The sequence below is a fragment of the Bison bison genome, unplaced genomic scaffold, assembly GCF_000754665.1.
Source record: "Bison bison bison isolate TAMUID 2011002044 unplaced genomic scaffold, Bison_UMD1.0 scf7180017864146, whole genome shotgun sequence".
In the NCBI taxonomy this organism is placed as follows: domain Eukaryota; kingdom Metazoa; phylum Chordata; class Mammalia; order Artiodactyla; family Bovidae; genus Bison; species Bison bison.
Genome location: NW_011494718.1, coordinates 2,000,958 through 2,013,485, shown reverse-complemented (window position 1 = coordinate 2,013,485; position 12,528 = coordinate 2,000,958). Strand labels below are relative to the sequence as shown.

The window sequence follows — 12,528 nt, the reverse complement described above, 5'->3', positions numbered from 1 at the left end:
TCACTATTTGGAACCAGTCTGTTGTTCCATGTCCAGTTCTAACTGTTGCCTCCTGACCTGCATATAGGTTTCTCAAGAGGTAGGTCAGGTGGTCTGGTATTCCCATCTCTTTCAGAATTTTCCACAGTTTATTGTGATCCACACAAAGGCTTTGGCATAGTCAATAAAGCAGAAATAGATGTTTTTCTGGAACTCTCTTGCTTTTTTGATGATCCAGTGGATGTTGGCAATTTGATCTCTGGTTCCTCTGCCTTTTCTAAAACCAGCTTGAACATCAGGCAGTTCATAGTTCATGTATTGCTGAAGCCTGGCTTGGAGAATTTTGAGCATTACTTTACTAGCGTATGAGATGAGTGCAATTATGCGGTAGTTTGAGCATTCTTTGGCATTGCCTTTCTTTTGGATTGGAATGAAAACTGACCTTTTCCAGTCCTGTGGCCACTGCTGAGTTTTCCACGTTTGCTGCCATATCGAGTGCAGCACTTTCACCGCATCATCTTTCAGGATTTGAAAGAGCTCAACTGGAATTCCATCAACTCCACTAGCTTTGTTCGTAGTGATGCTTTCTAAGGCCCACTTGACTTCACATTCCAGGATGTCTGGCTCTAGGTCAGTGATCACAACATTGTGATTATCTGGGTCGTGAAGATCTTTTTTGTACAGTTCTTCTGTGTATTCTTGCCATCCCTTCTTAATATCTTCTGCTTCTGTTGGGTCCATACCATTTCTGTCCTTTATTGAGCCCATCTTTGCATGAAATGTTCCCTTGGTATCTCTAATTTTCTTGAAGAGATCTCTAGTCTTTCCCACTCTGTTGTTTTCCTCTATTTCTTTGCATTGATCACTGAGGAAGGCTTTCTCATCTCTTCTTGCTAGTCCTTGGAACTCTGCATTCAGATGCTTATATCTTTCCTTTTCTCCTTTGATTTTCGCTTCTCTTGTTTTCAGAGCTATTTGTAAAGCTATTTGAAAAAGCTTTAGGCCCACACTAATTACACAAAAGCATTGCTTATGATAGTTAAAAATGAGGAAGCTAAAAAACTTTAATGTTCAACAGTAGGAAAACAGACTACAGCGTATCCAATGATAACAATACTATAGAAGCACTTAAAAAGATGTTCAGAGGAGGGGTGGATAGGCAGTTTGGGATTCAGAGATGCAAACTAGTATATATAGAACTGACAGACAACAAGGTCCTAATATATGGCTCAGGGAACTATATTCAATATCCTGTAATAAACCATTCACATATATACATGTATACACACACACATGTATATGGGGCTTCCCAGGTAGCACTAGTGGTAAAGAACTCGCCTGCCAATGCAGGAGACGTAAGAAACACAGGTTGATTCCTGGGTTGGGAAGATCCCCTGAAGAAGGGAACGGCTACCCACTCCAGTATTCTGGCCTGGAGAATTCCATGGACTGTATAGTCCATGGGGTCTCAAAGACTCAGACACAACTGAGTGACTTTCACTGAAGTGAAAAAAAACCTGGGACAGAATTACATATTTGAACATGAATGTTTAAAAGATACACATTTATAAGCACAGGAAAAATGCTCAGAAGAAAATGCAGATACACATACACAGAGAAGTTAAAAATAAATTTATTCAAATATCTGACAGTAATAGGATTATGTATGGGTCTACATTCTTTTCTTCTCCTTAACATTTTCCACACTTTTTAATAGATAAGCCTGCTTTAATTTTGTAATCAGAAGGGGAAAAAATATTAAGGAATTACTTGGAGATAGTCAGCATGCACTATCTGGAAAAAAACTGTTGTTTAAATACCACTTTCTCAAACAGATACTTATTTGGGACATTTAACTGGTACAAATTATTTTAACAGGCAATAAATTTTACTGCACACTCAGGTCTACAAATCAGAGAACTACAACAGCAGTTACCCAGAGGAAATAACTTAAAACACATTAAAATTACATGGCAAACAAAAAGTCATATTTACTTTTTTCTTCTTTTCTTATTACCTTTATAGTTCTGTCAGCAGATCCAGTAACAAACCACTGATTTCCAGGTTCGACAGCAATACATCGAACCCAGCCAAGATGCCCACTGATCACCTGTATTAAGGAAAAAAGACAGAATGAGCAAGCTCACTATACATAAACTAAAGCTGATTCAATTTCAAGTCATCATGCTTGTGTTAAATTTCATCCAATCTGACTTGCCCTACCCCTATCCTCAAATGATAAGTTTATAAGATTAACTGCTAATTAGATTTTAAGATAAGTGTTAAATTATCTTCAACTGGTGAATGGATGAATATACAAACTGTGGTATATCTATACAATGGATTACTGCTTGACAATAAGAAGGAATGCATTAATACATGCAACAACTTAGATGAATCTAAATGCAGTAAGCTGAGTGAAGAAACTCAGCCCCAAAAGATATATACTGAATTTACGATACAACTGAAAAGCACAACTATAATGACAGAAAACAGATGAAAGGTTGGCAGGGTAGGGAAGGGTGTGATTATAAAAAACAGCCCAGGGGTATGTGTGAATTGATAGAAGTTCTAATTATCCAGATTGTGGTAGTGGCTAACCAAGTTTATAACCTTTAAGATTTATTAGATCTATACACCAAAAGAAAGTCTATTCTATAGTCTGGTGACATGTACAGCTGTCTGTTTCCTACTATTTACATTTTACTTAATATTTGGTACATTTGAAATGTCCTGATGCATTGATTTTCTCCTTGACCTTCATAAAGACACCTCAAACACATTCCTAAATTTATTTTGTGTGCTCTCCATTCAGGAGCTTTCATCAATATTTTATACTACATTTTATACAAAATATAAGTATATAACTTCTACTTAATGAAGTTTACTTTCCAAGATATCTTTTAAGATAGTGCCTAACCCCCTTCCCCCCAACCCCAAACTACCAGCTGTCATATAGTCACTGTTTCCTCTTTATTCTAGCCCTTGGCTCTTGTTTAACTGGAAAGCAGTGATCATGTTTCTGTAGTGCAATGACAGACAGGGTCACTCACTCTGTAGAGTTTCCAGGGTGGGTGCCACTGGGGTTTTGGCATTGTAGGGGCTTTTTTAGCCATCAGTGCAGAGTTCTTGGCATTGCTACCCTCCATAACAACCTAGATAAGGAAAAGATTACATTATTATTAAAGACATCCTATCTACAATTTCATGTTATCAATTCTACAATGGAAAGTCAAAGAGGGGATTTATGAAAGGTTTTTTTTTCCTTAAAGGAAAGCTGAAAAATATTTGCATACCCAGAAAATGAGTCTAAGACTTCCAATCAGAACTATATGTTCTGTTTGTTAAGTTTGACTTTAAAACACAAAAAATCTCATGAGGCAAAACCTTAGCATTGAAAGCACATATCACTGTGCATGGGTTCAAAACCCAATTCTGTCCATTACCAGCTGAAGACCTGAGGTAAGAAATTAAGTCATTTCTGTGCCTCATTAGTAAAATGGAAATAACAGCAACTGCCCCACAGAGCGATTCCGAGGACTATGACAGAGTGGTTAGTGCTCAACATAAACTTCAATTTTTAAGTAACTGTAAGTGGATTAATGCCACCGCCTTTGTCACGTTTTAACATTATTGATCTAATATTACAAAGGAGATTGAAAGTTCCTTCTATTTATCTCCTACAAAAGTATTTCAAGACTATATAAGGGTATACTAGCTGATATAACCATCTACTGCTAGCATCCCATCCAAAAAATACTGAAGTCTGTAAACCGCCTGTGCTCAAGAGGCTTACGTTATATCCCAAGCAGGCAGAAAGTCTGGGAAGATCCTGTGAATGGAGGCTAAAGAAAAATGTGGTGGGAGGACTACAAATTTACTCACTTCATAAAGCAACTGCACAACAAACTGAGGAAGTAAGGCCTGTACTTATGTCAAGTGACAGCATAATAAAGCAAACTGCATTTTTAGTTATTCTTTCTACAACTACTTTCATTGGTAACAACAGCTGCCACTTACTTACAGATAAATTATATATTTTTAAATGCTCATTTATAAAATACTAGTTGTATAGCCTATGAATACTATAATGCCAATAGCACTCAACTCAAACAGGATAAACCAACTGAGAGCTTAATAAAAGACACTTCACATCTAACACATACTAATACAAGCTTCAGAACAACAGTGCTTGTATTTTTAATACTGGGTAACAAACAGCAACATCACAGTATCCTCATCAAAATAACTGTCACGCCCAACATGCAAGTAAGACACAGGATTAATAGAACTTCTTTTGTCAGTTCACTAGCAACTTAAATTTTAGGGCTATGAAATATTAACAATGAGCTCAGGAAGAGTCTGCCTGCTATTGCAGGAGACCTGGGTTCACTACCTGGGTTGGGAAGATCCCATGGAGAAGAGAATGGCAACCCATTCCAGTATTAATGCCTGGAAAATTCCTTGGGCAGAGATGCCTGGAGGGCTACAGTCCCTGGGGTCACAAAGGGTCGGACAGGACTGAGCGACTAACACTTTCACTTTTAGGCTGCTATTTACTTGAAAAATTCCAAGGAAAATGTTCATTCATTTAACATTTCAGGTGAGACTCTTAAGAGTAAAGGGACACAGGCAGTATGCTCCACAGTCAGAAACCCGCAGCACGGCAAGATTCGACACAGACTCACCGCCCCTGCAGGCTGCGCACGGTCAGGAGCCCCGGGGTGCCGGTATTCACCGCCAGCAGGCACAGGACGATTTGCATCAGCTCTAAGGAAAATGAAAAGAACCGCCACACTGTAAGTAAGCAATGCCTCCAGTCACTTCATCTGCAGGACTGACTCTTTTTTAAAAAGTTTTTGTAAGCACTGGTAAAGGAAAATGTCACATAATACATAATTACAAAGAAACAAATTTAAATATGAGAAAAAAATGTTAAAGCAGTAAATTATGCTTTCAAAATCTTTGTAATTTAGAAGCATATTTCCTACCTGGCTTGAGAAGCAGGTAATGCCACAGCTAAGGACTGTGCAGCTGATTCACTTGGCATTCTTTGGATCTTAGTGTCTGCTGTCAAAGCAACCCCTGTTAAAATTAGAAAAAAATCAACTATTTTTAGTATCTATCTTTGCTTTCATTTATATGCATTTACAATAAAAAACTGGAGTAAGACATGCCAAAAAGGAAATGTTAATTATCTCCAGATGGTGATATTATAAAAATTTTTATTATATTTTGCAGGCCTTTTGTTTTTAACTCTTCTATAATAAATATTGCTCAATGTATATCTCAAATTTATCTCACACATTTAATCAAAATAGTTTGATATGAACATAGCCCAACATAGTAGTTAAATTTAATACATAATAGTTAAATCTCTATTATCTTAGGATACTACTTTCAAATATAAAAATTAAGCAATTCCCCAAATACTAACAGAGTGTTTCCAAGGGTAAATGTAAATTCCTACAACAAAAAGCACTAATTTATCTATACTTTCAATGTAGTGAATTCTGTCCTCTAAAATTACTAGAATCTAGATATACTAAAGCAACCCACTCGAGTACTCTGCCTGGAAAATCCCATGGACGGAGGAGCCTGGAAGCTGCAGTCCATGGGGTTGCTAAAAGTCGGGCACAACTGAGCGACTTCACTTTCCCTTTTCACTTTCATGCATTGGAGAAGGAAATGGCAACCCACTGCAGTGTTCTTGCCTGGAGAATCCCAGGGACGGCGGAACCTGGTGGGCTGCCGTCTATGGGGTCGCACAGAGTTGGACACGACTGAAACGACTTAGCAGCAGCAGCAGATATACTAAGCTTTGTGTCCCCCACTCTGTGACTGTGGCCACTCTACTTGTGTGCTAATTCCTCTACACGCACAACATAGCCAGGATATGTTTCTATCATACCTGCTTCTACATGAACATTCTCAACACTTTTATAAGCTTAGTGATATGAATGTGTCTAACTAAACCTCCAGGTAATAAGCTTGTCTTAGCCCAGAGCAGTCTTTTGAATTCTTAGCACAGTGACTGATGAAAAATAGGTGCTTAATTTAGTTTGCAGAATGACTGCATATGAAACTTATGTTAATTCTTATCTAAAATGCTCTGCCTGAATATCTGGTTATGGAGCTTATCTTATATTCTACAGGCAATGGGGATCATATTATTGGCTCATTCGTGGAAATATAAGTGACCATAAGACATTTTCAAATATAACAGTTCACTTACCAGGTCCTGGTGGATACGGATGTGTACCTGTCACCAAATATTCAACTTCTTGTCCTACCAAAAGAAAGAGTGAGAAAGAAAATTCATCAATGGCAAAATTACCTTATACACACATGCTATTTCTTTTAATGAATTAAATAATATTAAATTATCAACTGGATTTCTTAAATTTTCCCAACTAATCAAGTCTCAGAAATAAGGTAAGTTGATCATTTTTGTTTTGGCTTCTGGAGACATATACACAGCTATTTCCTTGGCCGTTTGCTGATGTGAGGTCAAGAAAGCTTGTAAGTTTGTTACACAGCAATGTAATAGCAATAAAAAGGCCATCCTGGCAAGTAAGAATCCACTCAGGCTTACCTTCTAAGAAAATGGTTTTCTTGTGGAACCCTGGATTATCTTTATTCACTATGATTTTAGTACTTAATATCACCTTTCTGAATTATAGCCAAAACAGACAGATGCCCTCTCCACAGGTTAGGAATTTTCCCTTTAGTCTCCACTATGAGAAAGGCAATGCCAAAGAATGCTCAAACTACCGCACAATTGCACTCATCTCACATGCTAGTAAATTAATGCTCAAAATTCTCCAAGCCAGGCTTCAGCAATACGTGAACCGTGAACTTCCTGATGTTCAAGCTGGTTTTAGAAAAGGCAGAGGAACCAGAGATCAAATTGCCAACATCTGCTGGATCAGGGAAAAAGCAAGAGAGTTCCAGAGAAACATCTATTTCTGCTTTATTGACTATGCCAAAGCCTTTGAGTGTGTGGATCACAATAAACTGTGGAAAATTCTTCAAGAGATGGGAATACCAGGTGGTCACCTGACCTGCCTCTTGAGAAATCTGTATGCAGGTCAGGAAGCAACAGTTAGAACTGGACATGGAGCAACAGACTGGTTCCAAATAGGAAAAGGAGTACATCAAGGCTGTATATTGTCACCGTGCTTATTTAACTTAAATAACTTAAATGCAGAGTACATCACGAGAAACGCTGGACTGGAAGAAACACAAGCCGGAATCAAGATTGCCAGGAGAAATATCAATAACCTCAGATATGCAGATGACACCACTCTTATGGCAGAAAGTGAAGAGGAACTCAAAAGCCTCTTGATGAAAGTGAGAGAGGAGAGTGAAAAAGTTGGCTTAAAGCTCAACATTCAGAAAACGAAGATCATGGCATCCGGTCCCATCACTTCATGGGAAATAGATGGGGAAACAGTGGAAATAGTGTCAGATTTTATTATTTTGGGCTCCAAAATCACTGCAGATGGTGACTGTGGCCATGAAATTAAAAGACGCTTACTCCTTGGAAGGAAACTTATGACCAACCCAGATAGCATATTCAAAAGACATTACTTTGCCAACAAAGGTCCATGTAGTCAAGGCTATGGTTTTTCCTGTGGTCATGTATGGAGGTGAGAGTTGGACTGGGAAGAAGGCTGAGCGCCAAAGAATTGATGCTTTTGAACTGTGGTGTTGGAGAAGACTCTTGAGAGTCCCTTGGACTGCAAGGAGATCCAGCCAGTCCATTCTGAAGGAGATCAGCCCTGGGATTTCTTTGGAGGGATTGATGCTAAAGCTGAAACTCCAGTACTTTGGCCACCTCATGCAAAGAGTTGACTCATTGGAAAAGACTCTGATGCCGGGAGGGATTGGGGGCAGGAGGAGAAGGGCACGACAGAGGATGAGATGGCTGGATGGCATCACTGCCTCGATGGACGTGAGTCTGAGTGAACTCCGGGAGTTGGTGACGGACAGGGAGGCCTGGCATGCTGCGATTCATGGGGTTGCAAAGAGTCGGACACGACTGAGCGACTGAACTGAACTGAACTGATGACTATCATCAAATCCTAAGAATCTCTGTGATCATCATAACAGTTTTTCAATTTCATATAAGGAAAAAAATCCACCAACCAATAATCTCACTCATTATGAGGAAATCAGGACTTCTACTATAATCTTGGTATAGCTGTTAAATAGGGTTGTGATTCTAAGAAGTCCTTCTAGGAGGAGCACTAATAAGATATTTTCATTTTTCTATTTTTAAAATTCACATTTAAATCCTGACAATTCTGACAAAACCACGCTCACCTTGATTGGCAGGATACTGTTTGTGTCCATATGAATCTGACGCATTCTGAGGGACTTTCTCTTTAAGATTTTCTTTGGAAGTAGGCATATGCAACACAGGACCATATTCATTACGCAGCTTGATTGCCATTTTCCGTTTGTGACTATTTAAAAATTATAAACACAAAAATGTATCTTTGAGTACTTTAAATATATTTATGAGTGTAAATATATTCATAGATAGCTAGGACACAAATTTTTAAATAGCTTAAGCTTGCCTAATCTTAATGTAGAAAACGTTTCTGGTAAGATTTTAAAGTTAAACAACATTTTAAAAAATTTCCAAGTGCATTTCCAAACTTTGTTCACAATCTACCACACAGCATCCATTAAGCTGAGTATGTTTCAGTTTGTTGACCAATTATAAAAAACCTTCATGTTGATTTATCGAAGGTCTAACTGATGTTAAAATATATAGAAACTAATATATCCTTTAAAAAATGTCAGAGTCAATATACTTCCCTTCTATATGTCTAAATGTAAAAATACAGTTAAGACCTTCTATAGTAACCTTTCCTGGATATATCTAGAAAGACTAATTAAAACTAATCCCAGTACTTAGTTCAGTATTTTAGAAAGAAATGCAAGTACTATGCTACTTTTAAGGACAGCCCACTTTGTTAATTAAATATAAATGCTTGTTTGAGTAATTAGGTAGATTTTAAAAGAAGGGTAAAGGACAAAGAAGGAACACTGCACATAATGCAATCCCAGACTGGAGCTGGAGATGTAGAACCAAAAATATGCCACCACTCAAGAATCTTCATCATACTAACGAGAAAAGATGGGAGTAGAAGTACTGGCCAGGTACAATTTCAGCTCAGCAAGGCTCTGAGAGCAGCAGGAAGCTGAAAGCACATACAAAGTGATTGATTATAAAATATAACACCTAAAAGGGACTCTCCTAATTACTGGGTATTTGTAAAATGCAATTAATTAAGGGGAATTTTTCTGTAAAAAGCCAAAAAGTAGTTAAATCAGCTTAAATTATGCCAAAACATCATTCATTACTAATAGATCTCCTAAAAGTTAGTATTACTCACTAATTTTTAAAGGTTCCCCTCTCCCTGCTCTCTTCCCCCATTATTAAAAGTTGAAACATTCTAGCAATTGAAAAGGAACTATCCCTACCTCTCTTCATCCAAAGGCACAGGTTTTCCATTATCAGCCACAAACATGTCATGGGTTCTCTTCAACGACCTGAACACAAGCGTGTGTACAGAATGCTTCTGCACCTCCTAGAAAGAAAGAGTGTAATTACATACCTAGCTACAAATTACATACACCATAATCTAAACTGAAGCAAATTAATGATAAACTTTACACCTTTAAATATGTAAAACTTTGTACCACTCACCACAGCTATTTATAACAAGCTATAGGAGTCAAGTTCAGGGAAGAGGAGGAAGCTCCTCTTGGGCCACAGCCCCAGGTTTACCAACCGAGCGATGCCTGAAATCAGTCACTTGTTCAATACACATTTACTGAGTTCCTATTAAATGAGTGCCAGGTATTGTGCTAGAAACTAACAACAGAATAATGAAAAGGCAGCCACCGTCCCTGTGCTCAAGAGGAAACATAAAAATAGGGTAAGTAACTCCATATTTTAATAACTGCTATGAAGGAAACAAGCAGGGGGCTGAGACAAACAGAGCAAGACCTTAGGCTGGTTATGGAAGATCTCTCTGAGGTGGCAGCTAAGCAGAGAAGGAATCAGTCTTGCACAAAATAGAGGTAAGAACAATTCAGGCAGGACTTCTCAGGTGGTACAGCAGATCAGAATCTGCCTGCCAAAGCGGGGACACAGGTTCCACCTGGTCGGGGAAGAATCCATAGGCCACAGAACAACTAAAGTCCCTGCGCCACAACTACAGGAGCCTGTGCGCCTCGAGTCTGTGCTCGGCAAAGAGAAGCTGCCGCAATGAGAAGGTCCCGCATGGTAAAGAAGAGTAGCCCCTCCTTCCTTGCAACGGCAGAAAGCCCACGCGCAGGAACGAAGACCCAGCGAAACTGAAAAAAATCAATCAATTAAAAAAAAAAAAAAATCCAGACAAGGAGAAAAAGCCATATACAAAAGTATTCTGTAACTGAAATACTGCCAGAAGCTGTAGTACATAATGTACAGTACAGAAGCTGTAGAACATAGTATATGTTCGGTGAAAAGGAGGGTTCGTGATGGAAGATGAGGTTGTAAGGACAGACAAAGTCCCGGTAAGTTGTTTTTTATACCATTGCAAGACTGTGCATTTTTGCTCTAGTTTTACACAGGGCCACTAAAGTATCATACAAGAAAAGCTCGATCAACTTAGGTTTTAAACAGATCAATTTGGTGCGGAAGGGAGAGGGATGACAAACGCGGAAGCAAAAAGACCGACCACCTAAAAGCAAATGTATTAGCGCTGGTGGAAGATGATGCGGTCTGAATTCAGGTGATGACAGTAGGCCTAGACAAAGAGCCAAGAATTCTGAGATTAAAATGAACAGAGCTTGCTAACAGAATGATAGTTCAAACCAGAGGGAAATGCAAAAATTCAAGAATGGCTGGTTTTCCCGGAAAAGAGCTTAAATAGGAGACAAAGTGAAGACCAGAGGAGACCACCAGTGAGGACACAGAGTCACTGACTCTACCCAGCAGACGGCAAGTACCTGTTGTCAAACATCGATGTTCAATAAAAGCCCCGCCTAAGAAGACCGTGACGAACTCCGTACCCAAGGACCGCGTGAAAACTGGAGTAATCACCTCAGGCTTCCCGCCTAGAAGGCCTTCCCTTACAGCTCAGTGGTAAAGAAACCGCCTGCAATGCAGGAGACCCCGGCTCCATTCCTGAGTAGGGAAGATCTGCTGGAGAAGGGAAAGGCTACCCACTCCTCCCACTCCAGTATTCCCTGGACTTCCCTTTGGCTCAGCTGGTAAGAGAATCCACCTGCAATGCGGGAGACCTGGGTTCGATCCCTGAGTTGGGAAGATCCCCTTGGAGAAGGGAAAGGCAACCCACTTCAGTATTCTGGCCTGGAGAATTCCATGGACTATATAGTCCATGGGGTAGCAAAGAGTCGGTCACGACTGAGCGACTTTCGCTTCACTTCACAACTCCGGCTTCTTCTCTTCCTCCAGAAAACCTTTCGAGACCACCCGGTCTCGGCCAAACAGCCTCCCCCTCGCAGCCACTACTCTCTCCAGTTTCCACACTCCCAAACCCTCAATCGCCCACGCCCGCTGCCAAAGAAAAACAATCCAGAAGCAGACGGCCCCTGAGCACCCAAGTGTCACTTTACCTCGACCATGGCTCTGCCGTCTATACAGGCGCTCCAGCAGGGAAGAAGCAGTAGAATCAGGAGAACAGGACAGAAACCGCCGCCACCTCGGCTCAGCCCCTTCCGGAATTGCGCTTCCTGGGCCGGATGTGACGCAAGGTTCCGCGCAGGCGCGCGGGGCGCTCGCAGGCCTTCCGGGGTGAAGCGACGGGCTCTTCTTCTCCGGCCGCCTCTGGGGAGGAGCTTCTGGACAGCGAAGCGGAAGATGCAGGAGTCGCGTGACGATGCGTTTCACTTCCTCTTGCAGAAATCTTGGGATAATAACGTTTTCTGCCCTACTCACAGCCTTAAATACTTTGATTTAGGGTTGTGGTCGCATGTCCTTTGTTCTCTGGAATGTTAATGCGATTTCTTCAGACGAACTAACAGTTTTAGGGAACTTCCGGAGAGCGCGGGAAGGCTCTTACACGCTATTGCCTTCTTTGAGGGGGCGCCTCCGTGATGCACGTAGCCAGATTGCGCTATTTGACTCAATTTGGCTGAAAGCCATTAGACGTCTTTGTATTCTTGGCGCCCAGAAACAATTCCACTTACACTGTCCATCAAGCACTTGTTGAAACAGTTTCAATTTGAGAAATTCTGCAAAATATTTTGGTTTTAATAGCATGTGGCAAAATCTCAAATTTATTTTCCAAAGATTTTTTTTTAAAGTCTCTCAGAACTCTTGGCCATTTCTTTTATTTTCCACTAATACAGGTTTTTTAAAATTTTAATCTCTCAAAACTCTTGGCATAACTCTTGTTTGCTAGTTGTCCAATGATAAATGTGGCTTCAACAATGCCAGGGTACAGTTGGCCAAAGTGGGGAGAAGAAAAACATCTGAAGACAAGGCATTTTTATATATTAATATATACAGACTGGTGCCAA

The 12,528-nt window shown here is 40.0% G+C and overlaps 1 protein-coding gene across 3 annotated transcripts in view; it reads right to left on the bottom strand.

Moving 5' to 3' along the window:
* The window catches only part of PLRG1 (pleiotropic regulator 1), a 19,099-nt gene extending 7,346 nt beyond the window's left edge, over positions 1 to 11,753 (bottom strand). Inside the window, exons 1-9 of one of the 3 annotated variants that reach the window (XM_010840720.1) lie at positions 11,623 to 11,753; positions 9,478 to 9,584; positions 9,123 to 9,194; positions 8,308 to 8,450; positions 6,215 to 6,268; positions 4,971 to 5,064; positions 4,668 to 4,749; positions 3,033 to 3,134; positions 1,997 to 2,089 (exon numbers count right to left, since the gene is read on the bottom strand). In XM_010840720.1, the coding sequence (XP_010839022.1) occupies positions 1,997 to 2,089; positions 3,033 to 3,134; positions 4,668 to 4,749; positions 4,971 to 5,064; positions 6,215 to 6,268; positions 8,308 to 8,437 (555 nt within the window). In that variant the 5' untranslated portion in view covers positions 8,438 to 8,450; positions 9,123 to 9,194; positions 9,478 to 9,584; positions 11,623 to 11,753. The remainder of the gene's footprint in view (positions 1 to 1,996; positions 2,090 to 3,032; positions 3,135 to 4,667; positions 4,750 to 4,970; positions 5,065 to 6,214; positions 6,269 to 8,307; positions 8,451 to 9,122; positions 9,195 to 9,477; positions 9,585 to 11,622) is intronic. The other 2 variants (XM_010840719.1, XM_010840718.1) reach the window with 2 other exon arrangements.
* Positions 11,754 to 12,528: the final 775 nt, after the last annotated feature.